Below are 18,899 nucleotides of genomic sequence, written 5' to 3'. Positions count from 1 at the left end.
AGTGAGAGGAGTGAGGGGAGGGGGATGAGACAGGGGAAAACACAGGGGGAGGGGAGAGTAGGAGGGATCGCCGCCATGTGGTCCTCCGCAAGCCGAACGGCTTCCTCCAGCGATGCCGGACGGTGGCACTGGACCCACTCCGCTGTCCCTTTTGGCAGTCAATGTATTAATTGCTCCAGTACCACCTGGTCAATGATCCCATCGACGCCGCGGTCCCCCGCTAGCAGCCATCTTTGGCAGGCGTCGCGGAGCCGTTGGGCAAAGGCAAACGGGCGGTCGGAGTTCTCCAGCTTCAGGTTCTGGAAGAGCTGACGATTTTTTTCCGGACTCTGACCAACCCGTTGTAGGATGGCTTTCTTCAAGTCACCGTAAGCCAGGAGGCTCATCGCCGGCAGTTGTTGAGCCACAAGCTGGGCTTCCCCGGACAAGAGCGGAATAAGTCGGGCCGCCCACTTCTTTCGTGGATCTCGGCGGTACTCTCAAACAAATCCAGGAAAGCCTCTGGGTCGTCCACCGTCCCCATCTTCTATAACGCAGGCGGGGGCAATGGCGTGTGAGTGTCCGGGGTTGCGGCTGGGGACGCCTCCTGGCTGAGGAGGCTCCGGATCACCTGCCGGTCCTCTGCTTGAGTGCGCAGGAGCTCCACAAACCGCTGATCTTGATCTTGCTGGAGCTCGAGCAGTGTTTGCTGGTGGTTCCTATGTAGGCCAGCAAGGGCTTGGAGGATCTTCGCCAACTGGGAGGACTCTACGGGGTGACTTCCGTCCATCTTCAACCAAACTTTTCCCGGGTTTCGGCACCAGTGTAACACTTTTCAGTGGAAAGGAGGAGGCGAGAAGCGAGGTTTCCTGGTTCAGGTAGGCGTTTAATTTGTCCACCTTGATGCTTACAGTTTCACAGGCAAATATTTACTTTAACACTTTAACTTCATGACACAAACAGTGTGTGGCACTGGCACTGTAGGAGTGGTGGTGGCGTAGTGGACTAAAACACTGAACTGGTAAGCAAAATGTTGTTGGTTCAATCCCCACAACCACCGCCATTGTGTCCTTGAGCAAGGCACTTAACTCCAGGTTGCTCCAGGGGGATTGTCTCTGTAATAAGGGTCACTTTGTATAAAAGCATCTGCCAAATGCATAAATGCAAACATCACAATAGCTTCTGTAGCACCGTGGCCTTTCTTGTGCCAGTCTCTCTCCCCGACTGCTGGCGGTGTGGCTCTTTTTAAGCCGCTCTCCCGTGCTCACTGAAATTAGAGACAGGTGTTAGACATAATTTAGCTCAGGTGTAAGCGCCCTTACCGCTTTCTCTCCAGAGAGATGCTTGACCACGCCCCCGCTGCCACAATGTACATAATACAATATTATTTAGCCGCTTGAGCAAAAACCTGATCGGCACACTTAATTTTTTTTACCCTCCCCTGGTTTCATATTGCATGCAATCTTTAACAGCGTTATTACCGCCTTATAACATGTGTGCAAATGTTGTACTCATACCTGTTTACATTTCGATGACAAAACCAGAGAATAATAAGTCTCATGTAATCACGTGTTTCTCTCGTTGTCAGTTTTTGAATAAGCTTGTTTTTGTTACTTATGAGCGTATCAGTGTCACGCTCAGTGTCGTCTGGGAGAGGTGCATCTTTGCTGCTACTGTTTCTGCATCGCAAATCCACCGATTTGCGCGGTGATGTCGGCATAAATAAAATTACATCTTTCATATACTGTAACGCTGGGGACATGACACAGTTTTTTGGCAAATTCGACAAGCTGTAACAGTACAATCTACTTGCTGTTTGCCATTGATCTTCTCATATATGTACTGTAGATATGTTACTCTGTTTTCCAGTGAGCGCTCAGCGCAGCCTCTCCAGGGAGGAGACTGTTTCTGCAGCTCTTAATGTTGCACTTCTTGGTTTTAATTACACTATAATGTCTTTGTTTGTGTATCGTATGATACATATGGTATTGTATAGAGAGCGTCATATCGTATGATACAATACAATATTTTTTACACCCCTAAAATATATACTATATATATATATATATATATATATATATATATACTGTGAATACAGATCCCTTGTGGTAGCCTAAAATAGCATAACGCAGCACTCCCTTATACTGTACATTCTATGGCGATGCACTACTGAGGAGACAAGAGACCATTCTTTTTGAATGGATGTCCATGGAGGAGATGCCTCTGTGCTGAATAAACTTTTGTGAAGAAACAGCTCATCACTTAACGAACTGACCACCTGTCCGCTAATATTCAACATGTTTTACACTAAACAATCATTTTGGAATGAACTACGTGTGGAGTTTACTATGATAAATGTATCTTTTATAATAGAAGTGTGGACGATTTTAAGACAGGTAGGTGTCAGTTTATGGCTCTCCCCATTCATTTGTATGGTATCCGCAAATGGTGACTTACTGTCGTAACAAGCTAATTGATCGTTACAATCTCTCCTATGATAGAGTCGAGGATGTTGTTATTTCTGTAAATAAAATAATCTCTGGTGTGGGAAGAAGAGAGTTCTGTTATGGTTGATGGCAGCGCATCACATGAACGAGGTAACATTCCATCTGTGTCCAAGCAATAGCAGCATAACACCATGTTACAACCACATTCTGATCTATGGTTGTTACTAAGAATAAACCTTGATTCGAGGAATCCAACTTTGTCATAGACATCATTTATTTCGCACCTCCAACAAGAGTAAGCTCCAGTGTTCAGGTAAAATGTCCACAAAGTCGTACCAAACAAAGTTATTTGTTTTATGATGTAATATATTGAAGAGGAATGCATATTTTATTAACCATATGCCCTAACCCAAGCAAATTAGACGTGATGCCGGGTACTGGAGCATGCATTGCAGCAGACGGGCCAGGAACCCAGGCCACCATTCCCCTCACACGCTAGCGATTAATAAATCTCACTCAGTATCCTCAGTAACATCTGAGGATATTTCACTTTGAATACCAGTCGTTAATAACATGAAAGTTTGTAATGTTAAGTATAATCATTACCAATGCTGGGTACTGACAGATTACATGTAATCTGGAGTATGTAATCAGATTACAAAATAAATTACTTGCAAATCAATTACATTAAATTTTAAAATACTTGGAATCAGACTAACGTTACTTTTTTATAGATTATATGATTACATATTAATAAGGAAATGGCAGTAAATTGCTAATAATTTATTGATCATCCTAGTCATTCTTTTTCCTGTTTATTTTATGATTGATTTTTATGGCCATTAATGCTTTTTCTAATGTTGCTACTGTTTAATGCACTTAAAATTAACTTGATGTCTCAGTGTTTTGAATTGGCAATGCTCTATCATTGCTGTTAGATTTAATGTTTATTTCATTCATGTAAGGTTTAGTGCACTTTTTAAAAATGTCAACAGGAGCTCTTTTTGTGAGGCTCGTTTTGTTAGTAATAAAGAATGGAATACATTTTCTTCCTCTTTATACTTTTATGTTACTTTTATGTTAAAATTATCCTACTCAAATGCATGTGAAATCAAATAAAATAGAATTAGGTTGAAAGTAATCCAAAAGTAATCGGATTAGATTACCTCAAAAATGTAATATACAATATTATGTTACTGATTGCATTTTTTGTCATGTAATTTGTAATCAGTACCTGATTACAATTAACAAGTATTCCGCCCAGTGGAATCATTATTTCTAGTCAGTGGCTGACCTGGTTATAGACATTATAGGCTGCCAATGATCAGCACAGAGCAAAGAACATGATACGTTAGATCTGTAGCACTCATGCACAGAATTTTGTTTGAATTTAGGCTAAGGGCGTTTTCAGACATGTACTGTAGCTTGTTTGATTTGTTCCAAACAGAGGCTAAAATTATTACATTGTTGCATTTTCTTCTTGGTTCGGTTCACTTTCACAAAGCAACATTTCAAAACGAACCAAAAATGTGTCAATAACAGTCACATGGGAGAAAACTGTCCCCTTATTGGTCACAATGTTTGTGAGCTTTTCTGGGATTTAGCACATCAATTGATATACCTGCTATAAAGATGTCCATGTAAAAAAATGAGTCAGCCTTTACAAATTTTCGAGTGCTGTCATGCTTATTCAAAATGCCACCACATGTTACAGAATGCGTGTTCCAGTCAGAGGTTGCACCACAAATAATTATAATCCGATACACTGATGATATGAGTTGTAAAATTTATGTTGTGTTTTTTTTTTTCTATCATTAGTTGGTTTTGCATTATTTCTCCATTGAAAAGTGCCTGTTCTCACGGTCACAGAGCTCGCTCTCTCTCTCTCTTGTGTGAGCACGTGCACACGCACATGCACACACATACACACACACAAACAACAGCAGATTGCAGTCACATAAAATATATATATATATATATCTTTCAAAAAGTTGCTGTCCTACCTGTGTTCTTCTGCTATCCGGAAAAAAAAGAGAAAAGATTGTACTTAAATTACCTCAGGAATTATAAAACCACTCCTAAATTAAACATGCAATGATGACTAATGTAGTCACCAAAAGGTTATATCCACATTTTGATGATGAATTACAGTGATGAGTTGACCTACAGATGTCTACTCCAAAGATCCATAAGGTATGTTTATTGGTTTAATAGAGATATTGTTTGGTCTGTTGGTTCGGATTGCATTCAAGCGAACCGCTCCAGAGTTTGTTTGCAATCGTGGTCTCGGACGATTGTTTTGGAGCAGATCCGAGTGTGATAGAAATGATTATATATGCCTAAACAAGCCAAACTATGGGAGTAAATGCACCAGGTTCCAAATTAAATGCTCCAAATGAGCCAGGTGTGAAAAAGTCATCAATCCGATTCATCCTGTCTTTCCCCAACAATTCCCTGACCCCTGTCACTCTCCAATCTGATAAAAACACCCTAAGCACACTCCAAAAAGAAACTTCAGAACACGCACAACATAGTAATCTCTGACATGTATGTAAACTAACTGTACATTAAATAGTTTCTCTTGCTTGCTACTTTGAATCCATTTTTAAATGAAACATTTTGTGAATTTTTATTTTATTTTTTTTTATTTTTTTGTTTTGTTTCAGTCAAATAATCTTAAGAAAGAAGAAAAGTATTAAGATGCTATTAAGGTGAAACTGTGAAATGCTGAGCAGGAGATCTTTTAGCACATACATTGTAAATTATTGTATTTTTATTTTTAGTAATTTTTATTTATATTTTAAGTTTTCTCTGTGTTGAGTAAAACGGCATTTTATTGATGCAAGGAGGTTATAACAGGTGGTTATACATGCAGTGGAAATGAATAACAATGAAAATAAATTATAGAAGCATTTGTTAGGGCTAAAACATCCTTTCATGATGAGTTTGACCCTCATATTTTTTTTAATTTTTTTTATGAAAGAGAAGTATGCTCCATTGTGGAATGTATTGTTCTATAAAACACACCTTTTCAATACATTCCACACATTAGTGAGTGGGTATACTGCTTACATGCAGGAAATATTTCTGATCTAAACAAGATCTATCAGGAATTTTCCATTGTTTCATCGTCATTTATGTATTTAACATTTGACAGGAATTATCGCATGGGTGATTTTATTTTTTACTTCTGTGAAAACATGCCCTTTGCGACTACATCAATTTATCAAGATCAAAGAAACAAAGCTGTGTTTGATGATCAGTTGAACTTCACAGACCACATCACAAGGACTGCCCGATCATGCATATTTGCCTTGTACAACATTAGGAAGATCAGGCCCTTCATATCAGAGCATGCTGCATAACTCCTCGTCCAAGCTCTTGTTCTATCCAGACTATTGCAATGCTCTTCTGGCAGGCCTTCCAGCATGTAGTGTTAAACCTCTGCAAATGATCCAGAATGTGGCAGCGAGAGTCACATCTCTCTCTCTCAAATTGTTAAATCTTCATGTTTAAAAATAAAATAAAAATAAAAAAAAACTTTCCTTGCTATGTGTACTGCTCTAAGCTATGTGAGACATGTATTACAGCACTTACTATATTGTTCCCCATTTTGTTGGATGAATAGCTTCTATTGTTCTCCTCATTTGTAAGTCGCTTTGGATAAAAGCATCTGCTAAATGAATAAATGTAAAATGTAAGTTTACAATTTCCTCAATGTAGACTTTCATGAACTTTCAAAAAGTTATGTGATGTCAGGCCCAAGGAACTACATAATTAAAAGGGTTTCGGTTTCATTCTAGTCTCCTAACATGACGTTTACTTTTATATAATACAAACTATATTCAAAAAAGTACTTTACTCTCAGATTGTTTTTAGTGCTGCTATCTAAGCTAAGCATCACTTTTACTATTGCTCACAGTTAGTGTTAGTGATGATAATGAACACCTCACCCAAAGTATTGATTTTCATCATGTAACGTACTGCACTGTTTATGTTACATAAAGAAGCCATATTTATACAACACTACTGCAAATGGTGTCCACATATTTTTAAATCCAATTCTCAGGCACAAACTCAAAATAATTTTGTAAGTCCCCATCATAGCATATTATTTCAGCCATATCACCCTGTAGCTCAAGACCGGTTGCCCACTGAAGCTAAGCAGGGTTGAGCCTGGTCAGTACCTGGATGGGACATGTCCTGGGGAAAACTATGTTTGCTGCTGGAAGAGGTGTTAGGGAGGCCAGCAGGGGGTGCTCACCCTGCAGTCTGTGTGGGTACTAATGCCCCATTATAGTGACGGGGACACTATGATGTAAAAAGGCACTGTCTTTCGAATGAGACATTAAACCGAGGTCCTAACACTCAGTGGTCATTGAAAATCCCAGGGAACTTCTCATAAAGATTAAGGGGGTAACCTCGGTGTCCTGGCCAAATTCCCCCCTTTGGCCCTTCTCAATCATGGCCTCATAATAATCCTCATCCATTAATTGGCTCTATAACTCTGTTATCTCCTCACCACCAATAGCTAGTGTGTGGTGAGCGTGCTGGTGCACTATGGCTGCCGTCGTGTCATCCAGGTGGATGCTGCACAATGGTGGATGTTGAGGAGAGTCTCATGTTCACTGTGTAAAACGCTTTGAGCTTAGTGTCAGAAAAAAGCGCTATATGTAACATTCATTCATTCATTCACATGTCAAATTAATATCAAGTAAAGGCCCGGAGAAAAAAAGCTTTAAGAGTTTATAAGCTGTGAACAGATATCTTTGGCGCGTTTTGCATGTAACTTAATGAAACACAAACAGAATAAAAAAAGAGCAGATGCTCCCGATTGAGACAATTGCTTTAATTGTCAAGTAATGACCATTCTAAGTAATAGCATGGGGATATTTAGAAATATTTAGAAATTTGGTCAAGAATTTTGAAACAGTTATGTTCCAAATCCAATATTTATTAATTTCGCAAATGACAACAATAGACTGAACATTTTTTTAAATATTTTTTTTTTTTTTATGTAAAAGATAATTAATTCATGATTTATCTTTTTTTCAGCATCTACTGTTCATTTTCAATCAGATCTTCTTTTAGAGGCCTTATCTTACATAACACAATACTAATACATTCATTCATTGATTGACAAACTGACAACACACACGTTTTCCAGTTTTAAATCAAGTTTTTATAGGTGAAGTGCTAATTTCTAGCGTCTCCAAATGAAATTGCAAGAATAAAAACCCATAAACCACACAAACCGATTGTCCTGCCCCAAACTCTCACCATTGTTTGAGCAATTGTTTCATCCAAGATCATGTTTAACAACACTAGGCGTTTGTTACACATTTTTCTTTATTTTGTATACCATAACATGCTGTGATTTCATCATGTCAGCACATATTAAGAAACATCTGCCTTGCCTTAATTGCAGTGAAAGTGAACAGCAGTATTACACTTTACATACACATAAAATGTAAAAATCTTTGTGGATGGGGTGAGTTTAATGAAGTATGTTGTTGTCAAGGACAATATTTACACATGTCCTTAGAGTTTTAGCTCATCTAAATTTTGGATGTTGGTTTGCATTTATAGTTCTGCGTTTGTGTGTCTGCGTCGTTCCGCGAGTACACAGCCAAAATGCTAACTATATGGTTCATAAACAAAAGCAATGCAAGCGATGTCATTTCTAAGTTTTAGCTCATCTAAATATAAAATAAAAACAAAGTGATTAAGGACAGCTGTGCAAAGCTTATAAAGCACTGGCCGGATTATGATTGGATGAGATGCCTAAATTTAATGAATATCGCTTAGGCCATTACATTTCTACTAGAAAGATCATAATATAAAATGTATAACCAACAGAAAAAGAATAAAACCAATTAAATAAACTCAGAACAAGAAACCTGTTCTTCAAAAGGTGAAGGACAAAGAAGCAGAAATAAATACGAATTATAAAAACATAACCCTGTATGTGATGGAGAAAACATTCTACCCTTGTAAAATGTGCACAGAATTGTGCATTGCCCTGCAGAGGGTTAGACTAGATTTTGTGAAATTCCCCATACCTATGATTACCTGAAGAATGATTGTACTAAAAACATATAATAACTTTAAAAAAGGAAGCAAACAATGACACCATACAAAATGATGAACCTTGAAAAAAGGGGGCAATGGCTGACAATATGGTGCAAATCCACAATCTCTGCAAAAGGGGAACAATTCCTGGATGATGTGTGGGTGTGAACTGACTGCCCTTTTAAAAGGGGCAATTGCTTCATAAGATAAACCAGTGGAAACCAACTATCCATAAAGGATACTCTTGAGAAGGGGAGATTGCTGCTTATAATATGTCTATCCATACAAACTGCTCATTTAAAATGATGCCATTGCTTTATGATTTTTCAGTGCCAACAGACTGACAAAGGGAAAATTTGTGATTGCTTTGGGATGAGTCTTTACAAACAGATTGCCCACATGAATTGGTGGCAGTGCTTTGAGTTATGTCTGTTCAAAAAGGTCAGTCATTCAGTCATTTTAACTGCAAGTATTTATAGTTAAAAGTTAAGTTGCAACTCTGTTGTTCTGTTGCGCTGGCTTTAATGTTCTGTAGAAACGATGAGATGGGCCAACCCTTGTCTTGATGTCTCGTGGTCCCGAAGTCCAGAGCTAGACCACGGTCCACTAAGTGGTGACAGCTGATACAGGATTTTGTGCTGCGTGTTCAGTCGGTACAGAGCTGATGGAGACATAGGGCCTAGAATCCTGACACTCCAGTTGGTCACTGCTTCCTTTAGAAGCAGAGACCAGACAGACATATTCTACGGCTAAAACGTTAATAATGTGAAAATGGCATGAAACGGTGCAATCAACAAGCAATGACAGCTTCTGTAACATCGAGCCATGAGTGATGACAGCAGATAAGACATCGCCCCTTCCTATTTCAGTGGGAAATCGATCAAATGGTAATAGATAATAGAAAAAGCAATAGGCAAATTAAAAACACAATTATCAATCACTCCATAATCACATATTAATAATAATAAAAAAATAATAATCAATATCATGCATTCTATATTATAAATTGCTAAATTGAATATGGCAGTTTTAAGTATTTGTGTTTTTATCAATTGGATATTTTTTTATTAGAAAGTTCAAGCTTGTTGTGAATATGCCTTAAACCATACAACAAATTCCTTACACTGGTAATATTGCCAAAAATATCTCTAAATAAACAAAACAGTAAATACAGTACACAGTAGTACATAGCAAAACCGTTTTTTTATTTCTTAAATTTGATTAGCAATATGCATTCTGTGCTGATATTTGAAATGTAAGAATGTTGTTTTGCAATTATCTACCACTAGGCGTAGGTAGGCACACAGCAACAAATGATACTTCCCCTTTAAGTGATAATAGCAGCGGTGGATATCTGGAGCAAATCATTGCATGTGATGATGATTTAATGTGCTATCGGAGTGACTAACAAAAAACAAAGAATCCTCTGATACTGTAAATACAGAGATACAGCAGTGACAAACACTACACAATGAAGAATATCCATGAACATATACATTCTAATGAAATACAAGCCACAAACAATGCCTAAACATACCTAAACTTAATGGAGAGGTCTGACCATGCTTACTGAATGCACTTAAATGATACTTTCAACAAATATCAATGTGCATGAATGCTGAATTCTCATTGCTCAATTCAGGAGTACACTTGGACATGCAAACACTGTTGTAAACAGAGAAGCAATTCAAATCTGGAATTGAGTTGCCTATGTGACATGGCTGCCATGGACTGGTGTAACATGAAATATTTTCTCAACATGAAGATTGATGTGCAATGACTATTCTTCTAAAAGTTAAGCAATGACGCTTGAAAAGCGATGCTGGATGCAGTATAATGAATATATTAAACATATTACATAAACAAATAACAGAAAAAAAAACTAAAACCCATCGACACAAACTATATGCATATAACAATTGTTCCCTAAAGAAAAATTAACCGAGAACTTACGCCTTGCTGATGGAGACTAGCTGTGCTGAGGAGCATGAACATTGAGGTGTGTAAACCAAACGAGGGACAATCAAAATCTAGAATAACTGTTTGCTTGTAAAAGCAAAAGGCATTGCATGTGGCATCATGATTTTGTGTTTCTCTTACATACGAGTGAGGTAAAACAACAGCGGCATAATGTAGTGATGAAGGACATCTGTGCGAACCTTTTAAAGCATATGTTGGATTATGATTAGACGAGATGCCTGAATTGAATGAATGACGTGATGTTTAAATTAAACTAAAATTTGACATTTAAATTAGTTCTATGATTAATCAATGTGAACAGATAAGGCATAGGGTTCATAAGGGCATTATTTTTTCTTGTACAGTACTGGTCCTATTGTCTATGTGTAGTATTGTTGTTCTGCTTGTTTTGGAACGCTCTGTTGACAACATCTCTTACTCGTGTAATTTCATTCAGAGTTTCCTGAAATTGAGCTGATGTTTTTCTCATCTGCTGAATGAATTTCAAAGTGTCCGATTTGAGCTTCTTGACTTTGTCTTCAGAAATGTTTTGGCTATCTTCTTCGCCACTTCTGTCTGCATTTAATTGATTCATTTCACAAATTTCTATGCTTTCTTTAGCAATAAAAATTGCATCAAGAATAAGAAAGAGACCGCTGATTACGCCTGTGATTGTTCCTGCAACACGGACCGCTTTGGCAGCCGTTGCAGCCACATTGCCAATTTTAGCCACTTGGACTACACGGAATATTTCTGAAATGGCAGCCGTTCCTTTTCCGGCCCCTACACCCGTCTTCATTGCCCTGCCTGATTCAAACATTGTCTGCTGCACCTTCTGAACCTGTTGAATTGCCTCTAAGCTACTACATATTTTGTTCAGATGCTCCACCATTGGGTTGATTGTGTTCTGGTAATCGTTGATGATCTCCTGGATGCTTTGACGCAGGTTTTTCTGCTTTACCATGTTAGTGATGTTAGAGGCTGCACCTGTTGCTCCACCAGCTACTGCAATGCCAACACCCACACCTGTGACAGCTAATGAAACACCGAGAGTGAAAGGAGCTAAAATCAGACCCACTATGGATGTGATTCCTCCAGCTGCTCCCATTACTGCCCCTGTCAGACTGCCCACTGTAGTTGCCTTATGCATGTACTCAAGGCTGTCTGTGATCTTATTCAGCTCCTCAATTTGACCAGTGAGACTTTGATGCTTTTCCTCAAATTCTGAATTCAGTTCCTCGATGCTCATCTTCAGGACATCATGAAGGGCTTGAAGTGTCCTGAAATCATTTTTAGAAAAATTAAGATTGCTTGAAAATATTGCAACCACTGAGAAACTACTACTACAAACTGTGAAACTATATTAGCTTTTGTATATATTGTAAGCAACTAGTGATGTGCAAAGATACTCACAATTGAAAGCTATTGGGCCAGTCGGAAAACATAAAAATTAGTGCTGTCAGTCGATTAAAAATATTTAATCACGATTAATCACATACTTTTTTTTTATAGTTAATTGCCATTAATAGCAAATATTGAGAGTGTTGAAATTTGGCTCTGTATATACTTATTTCCCTGTCAAAATGCATTTATTTCCTTCTTAGAAAAAAAAAAAACAGTATGTAATAAAGCTTTACTAATATTCTCCAAACAAAGTCTTCCACAGTATAAATATACAAATACACTAAAATAACATCAATTCAAGTAACATTTAGGGGTCTATTTTCATAAGGGCACAAACTCTATGTTTGTGCAAGTGGGCGTAGATGGGAGTCTTAGCGCTATCTGTGAGTGTATGCACGCAAACTGTGGGTGTTTTGCATGGTAATGAAGTGGCACAAAGCACAATTTGCTTTTTTCCTGAGAAATAGGTAATTGTGCCAAGACATTTTAATACCACCTCTCTTTTCAATGCAAAGTCCATATTCAGTTCCTACATTTGCATTTGAGATTGCACTAGCAGGTGGTAATAAAGTTAATGTCCAAACTCTGTAAATACAGTGGAACACCAAATTATGTCCCTGGCGATGAGAGTTATAGCTGTCATATGAAACAAAAGAATTATGAGATTTGTGTTAAACTAAGTCATGGTTTATTTTTCAATTAATATTATTAGGCTTATATTTACAGTTATATTTAGTATTTTTTCACCTGTTGTCGTAGAGTGATTTTTAAGTCACTGCAAAAGTTGCCTGTGAAAGAAATTGGAGGGGACTATTTTGTTATTTTGATTATATTTTTGTTTCGGTTGAAGTATAATTTGAATTTAGAAATATATTTGGTTTATCTTTATTTTATTATTTTATAATAATTTTTTCATTCTTTTTTTTTGTGTGTGTGTGTGTTTCAATTAATACGTTTAATTATGCAAAATCAAAATCTACCGGTAAAAGTGAAGTGTGTGCTGATACAATCACTATTAATATTAGCCATGATTTGTGACAGTAGATGGAAATTATTACTTATACTTACATTTTCTATAATTTAACAGAGCATGCATTCAAATCCTGACGAGAATAACATTGTCCAAGCATATAAAAGGAGCATGTCCATATTTTTTATTCTTCTAATTCTTTGTATACAGTCCATTTACACTACCAGTTTCTTATGAATGTGCTGTCTTTGTTTCTATTACTGGTGCTTGAGGGAATGGACTATAAAATGGGATACAGATGCTGAAATAACCAGGGAAAAACCTCTGACTTAAACTTCACTTGATCCAGCCCATTAGCCTGTTGCGTGCATGATTCCACCAAACCCACTTAACCCTAGACATAGTGCATGCTTGCACTAAAATACCAAAACCAAGGCCATGCCCATTGAGTTTGTGCTTATGACTTACGGCTCTAGTCCCCATAGGTTGCATATTCATTGCGATCCACATTAAATCTCTTAAACTCTTATCATCCACAATATTAATCTCCTGTCAGACTGACTATCCACTTTGTCATAGCAATCGTGAAGCCACATTCACTCTGTATGATTACGCTGGTATAATGTACATACAGATTATGTGTAGCCTATCATTACAGCTCAACATAAAGGGAATTCAATTTCAGTGTACTGTACTGTCAGCTATTTTTGTGGATATCTCATTACCGTGCCAGTACGATGTCTTGCTCCCACAAAACCTTTAAGGGGTGTCACTATCAAGGTATTTCTTCCTTTGAAGGCAAAGATCTAGATAACATTCAGTTTCACTGTACCTTCCTAGTACCAACAAAATACACAGAATACCAAAACTTTAAACAAAACTTACAGCATATCCAGGTCTTTAGGTTGATTCTTCTCATCACAGAGACCTGTATTTGATATTAAACATTTTCAAGGATTAAAACCATGAATTAGATGAATTTCACACTTAATATTTATAAGCTGAAGATCTATTTTCAGTGCAGCTACACTTACCAAGAATCCTCATAAATTCTGCATCCTGATTAAATTCCATATAAAGGATCTGTTTGGGAATTAGACACAAATAGACATAAATGTATTTATCAGTGCACTGTGGTTACATTCTTTTTTTTGTGAGTGTGCTAAACTGAAAACAAAATATATTTGTAGATTTGTGTGTGAGACATCTTTTCCGTGTTTTTAACTGTAATTAAATGGTAAAGTATTAGTGTAAAATAAGCTACCTTTAGGGTCAGAAGCTTTGGAATTCGCTTTGATAAGAATGGCTTTTTGAGAATATCATTCACAGAAGGTCTTTTCCATGCGTCCTTCTCAAGTAAAGTGTCGACAAGAGTCTGTAGGTCACTTGTGTAGTGCTCAGACAGTCGAGGTATTTGAGTGAGGCGCTGGGCTAGACTGAGCTCTTCTATGTTTTCTGTCTACATGAAAATTAATTGAAGAAAATGTTTATTTTGTGCTTTTGTTTAAAAGTTGTTGCCTGTTAATAATTATGTAGGTACTCACATCAAATTGTACCATGCAGAGTTCACAAAGTACCCAGCCAAGTGACCAAATATCGCTATGGGCAAAATGTTTAAAATGTAACGTTTCATGGCAAAACCTTTTAAAAAATGTATTTATTCTTTTGTGAATTCACAAGAAGAAATGAAAACAAATGAATAAATACAAAATAAAATAGCAAACCTTTCTGCAGTGTACGGTGTCCCAATTAAAACTTCTGGAGCTATGTACAGGGGGGTGCCCACATTTTTGTGGACATAAACTTCTCTAAAAAGAAATGGAAAGTTTACATGTTTTGCAGTTGTAATCTGTGCTTTTTGTTAAAATGTTGAAGTAATAATAATAGTTACTGTGCCAGAGTTTTAGTAATTCCAAAGTCTCCTAAGATGAGTCTCCCCTCAGTTAAAAAAATATTCTGCAAAAACACAACCAAAAAATTCATCACAGCACAGACTTTCTCAACACCTTACAGATATTATACCACAAAAAAAAAAAAAAAAAAAAAAAAAAAAAACACACATACCTGAGGTTTGAGGTCTCTGTGCAAAATTCCTTTGTCATGGATGTGCTTTAGTGCCAGACAGATCTGTGTAAACCAGTCCAGTATCTAGACATACACAGATGTACATAAGAACATTGCATACACATTATGATCGAATGGATGGTAGACAAGTGTTACAGTCCCTTCTTTGGATTGTAGCTTTCTGTTTTAGTTGTTTCTCAGTTTTGCAGATTGGTAGTGGCAGAGTTAAGGAGTTGATGAACTACATTGATTAGTCCTGACAGGATTCACCTGTGCTGAGGGCTCCATTGGCTTTAAATCGGCTCTCTGCCAGTCTTCAAATGCCTCTCACCAATTCAGACTTGTGTTATGATTCTCTTTTGTAAATGTAGGAATTAATGCACACATACAGAATGGAATTTTAATCTGGAAGTTTAGGTGGAAAAAATAAATAATATTTTGCATACAAAATTACCTTTTCCTCTGGCAAATGGACTCCAATGTTCTTCTGAACTGCCATCACTTTAGCAAGATCTCCACCTTCACAGTAATTCATTATGATATACAGGGAACCATTTTCTATAAGCAAATTACAGGCAGATTATAAATGCATCAAGTTTAATTTCTGGAAATGTTAACATCTTTATGCTTTAGTGTATCAACAGTGTTGCTGTGTAGAAACCTTCAAATGATTCCTTGTAATGAACAATGTAGGGGTGTTTCAGTCTGCAAAGTACATCAGCCTCTGATTTTGCTTTCGTTATACAGTCACGAGACAGCTGCAATATGTTAAAAAAGTAAAAACAGACCCTTTCAAAGAATGTTCTGCATTAAAGTCAAGCTCACTTGACAGTGTATGTGGCATAAAGTCAGTTACTGCAGGGGATAAAAACTTTTGTACAGTATACAGAATATACAGTATGTTGCACTTGATTTATTACATGATCTTAACTATTTATAAAGGTTTGGTGATTACACTTTACAATAAGACTGTATTTGTTAACAGTTAACTAAACTCAGCAAAAAAGAAACATCCTCTCACTTTCTACTGCTTTTTTTTTTTTTTTCCAGCAGACATGTGACTAACAGAAGTTTCACAGACATGTGACTAACAGAAGTTTCACAGACATGTGACTAACAGTAATGGAATAATGTGTCCCTGAACAATGGGGGGGGGGGGGGGGTGAAAAGTAACAGTCAGTATCTGGTGTGGCCACCAGCTGCATTAAGTACTGCATTGCATCTCCTCCTCATGGACTGCACCAGATTTGCCAGTTCTTGCTGTGAGATGTTACCCCACTCTTCCACCGAGGCACTTGCAAGTTCCTGAACATTTCTGGGGGGAATGGCCCTAGCCCTCACCCTCCGATCCAACAGGTCCCAGACGTGCTCAATGGGATTGAGATCCGGGCTCTTCGCTGGCCATGGCAGAACACTGACATTCCTGTCTTGCAGGATATCATGCACAGAACGAGCAGTATGGCTGATGGCATTGTCATGCTGGAGGGTCATGTCAGGATGAGCCTGCAGGAAGGGTACCACATGAGGGAGGAGGATGTCTTCCCTGTAACACACAGTGTTGAGATTGCCTGCAATAACAACAAGCTCAGTCCGATGATGCTGTGACACACCGCCCCAGACCATGACAGACCCTCCACCTCCAAACCGATCCTGCTCCAGTGTACAGGCCTCGGTGTAACACTCATTCCTTCGACGATAAACGAGTCCGACCATCACCCCTAGTGAGACAAAACCACGACTCATCAGTGAAGAGCACTTTTTGCAAGTCCTGTCTGGTCCAGCGAAGGTGGGTTTGTGCCCATAGGCGATGTTGTTGACGGTGATGTCTGGTAAGGACCTGCCTTACAACAGGCCTACAAGCCCTCAATACAGCCTCTCTCAGCCTACTGCAGACAGTCTGAGCACTGATGGAGGGAATGTGCATTCCTGGTGTAACTCGGGCAGTTGTTGTTGCCATCCTGTACCTGTCCCACAGGTGTGATATTCGGATGTACTGATCCTGTGCAGGTGTTGTTACACATGGTCTGCCACTGCGAGGACGATCAGCTGTCCTTCCTGTCTCCCTGTAGTGCTGTCTTAGGTGTCTCACAGTACAGACATTGCAATTTATTGCCCTGGCCACATCTGCAGTCCTCATGCCTCCATGCAGCATGCCTAAGGCATGGACGAACAGGGACCCTGGGCATCTTTCTTTTGGTGTTTTTCAGAGTTAGTAGAAAGGTCTCTTTAGTGTCCTAAGTTTTTATAACTGTGACCTAAATTTCCTACCGTCTGTAAGCTGTTAGTGTCTTAACGACCGTTCCACAGGTGCATGTTCATTAATTGTTTATGGTTCATTGAACAAGAATTTACAATAAAGATCTGTAAAGTTATTTGGATTTTTACAAAATTATCTTTAAAATACAGTGTCCTGAAATAGGGACGCTTCTTTTTTTTTTTTGCTGAGTTTATTAGTTAACGTTAAACAACAATAACATTAGTAAATGGATTATGAACTAAAACTAACAACGAACAAATAAGATTAATAAATGCTGTAAAAATATTGTTCATTGTAAGTTCATGACATCTAATGCATTTACTAATGCTAGGAAATACAACCATTTTGTAAAGAGTTACCGATTTAGCATATTTAAAATGCAATAAATGCACACAGAAAACAAAACATGATAAAGTAAAATGTACCTGTTTGGCTTTAATTTCTTTCATCATATATTCCTTTTCTTCATCCTTTGATACCACTTTATATGTTGCTCCGAAGGATCCTTGTGCAACTTGGACAGGGTTTATATAGCCATAATTTTCTAAAGTGTCCTGAGCGTTTCCCATTTTCACTTAAGTTTGTCTTGAAGAGACAAATATTGAAGGCTTAAGTTAGCTCAAATCATAAAATTTTTCATTCAAAGTCAGACCAAGCAAATGATTGACATTGCAATCCCTCTGCTATCATTGTTGTCGTTAATATTACACTTTATTTTCTACTCAATTTGAACAGGAACAAGGAACAGGAACCTTAATTTGTGAAATATTTACCCACCAGTGTTACTTTGTTAGCATTCTGTATTATCCTATGCATTTTTTCCTGTATGCAAGTATGTTTTTTTTTTAATTATTTTTTATTTATTTTTTTTATGGTGGCATAAGATGATTCTTGTCATACATTCATTCTGGTCATACCCTATTCAACACGACAATCAGTTCTGTCTTTTAGATTCAGTCTGTATGAAAACGTAATTTTACTGTTAGCTCAATGAGCTATTTTTCAACCAATTACCTGATTATTATTTTTCATGCCAATTAAAATGTTAATCATAGTACAGTGTGTCAACACATTACAACTGACCTGTAATCCACGGCTGCAGCTGGATTGAACGTGTCTGGAGTAACTCTGGATTTTTAATAGACGCTATGGTTACAATGGAAGGTTTTCAGTGGCTGTAACACATTCATGGAAATGACCGAGGAAAAGACATCTCCCAAGTTGAGAAACTGTTTTGCTCATGTTCCTTTAGTGCTCGCTGAAAACTAGTTACATAAGGAACATTGTCTTTCTGTGAGTGTGGGATTTTCCACTGTGTTTAGTTTCTCTTTCAGTTTGTCAAGTGTTGGCTGGTTGTTGGGTAATGTGTTGCAAAATATACTCAAGCAGATTGCTTTTTATAGAACAGTTGCACAGTCACTGCCACGTATGACTGTAAGTTGTTAAAGTGTTTTATAGAGCTTCACAAAATCGAGAAAGTATGTGCAACAACAAATCAAATAATAATAAAAATAAATAATTCTAAAGAAAGCAGAGTAGAGAATACTAAACCTTTTGCAGTATGTGGACAGTGATGTTAGTTTATATATATATATATATATATATATATATATATATATATACACACTATATGGCCAAAAGTTTGTGGACACCCCCTTCCAATTAACGAATTTGGTTACTCAATTAAATCCAGTAAAGAAAAATCTTAATGTTTCTTTATGTAATGGCTTGGGATTTGTGTGCTTCC

General features: G+C 37.5%; 1 protein-coding gene across 1 annotated transcript; it reads right to left on the bottom strand.

The window, feature by feature from the left end:
* Positions 1-7,757: 7,757 nt before the first annotated feature.
* LOC127447738 (serine/threonine-protein kinase Nek3-like) lies at positions 7,758-18,641 on the bottom strand. Its single transcript, XM_051709771.1, has 12 exons — positions 18,236-18,641; positions 17,578-17,737; positions 15,557-15,653; positions 15,350-15,453; positions 14,896-14,979; positions 14,723-14,787; positions 14,556-14,639; positions 14,376-14,430; positions 14,096-14,290; positions 13,866-13,914; positions 13,717-13,759; positions 7,758-11,737 (listed from the first exon to the last, which is right to left on the bottom strand). The coding sequence occupies exons 2-12, from the start codon at positions 17,719-17,721 to the stop codon at positions 10,831-10,833; spliced, it is 1,827 nt and encodes a 608-aa protein (XP_051565731.1). The 5' UTR covers positions 17,722-17,737; positions 18,236-18,641; the 3' UTR covers positions 7,758-10,830.
* Positions 18,642-18,899: the final 258 nt, after the last annotated feature.

The sequence above is a fragment of the Myxocyprinus asiaticus genome, chromosome 1, assembly GCF_019703515.2.
Source record: "Myxocyprinus asiaticus isolate MX2 ecotype Aquarium Trade chromosome 1, UBuf_Myxa_2, whole genome shotgun sequence".
NCBI classification, from domain to species: domain Eukaryota; kingdom Metazoa; phylum Chordata; class Actinopteri; order Cypriniformes; family Catostomidae; genus Myxocyprinus; species Myxocyprinus asiaticus.
The sequence above is the reverse complement of the archived record's forward strand: the minus strand, read 5'-3'. Positions and strand labels throughout refer to the sequence as shown.

Excerpts from the sequence above, each read along its gene's own strand:
- LOC127447738 (XM_051709771.1), bottom strand. The coding sequence starts at position 17,721 with ATGGGAAACGCTCAGGACACTTTAGAAAATTATGGCTATATAAACCCT. Across the intron at positions 14,980-15,349 it reads TCCATTTGCCAGAGGAAAAG|ATACTGGACTGGTTTACACA; the intron begins GTAATTTTGTAT and ends GTGTATGTCTAG. Across the intron at positions 14,291-14,375 it reads TCTGCATGGTACAATTTGAT|ACAGAAAACATAGAAGAGCT; the intron begins GTGAGTACCTAC and ends ATTTTCATGTAG.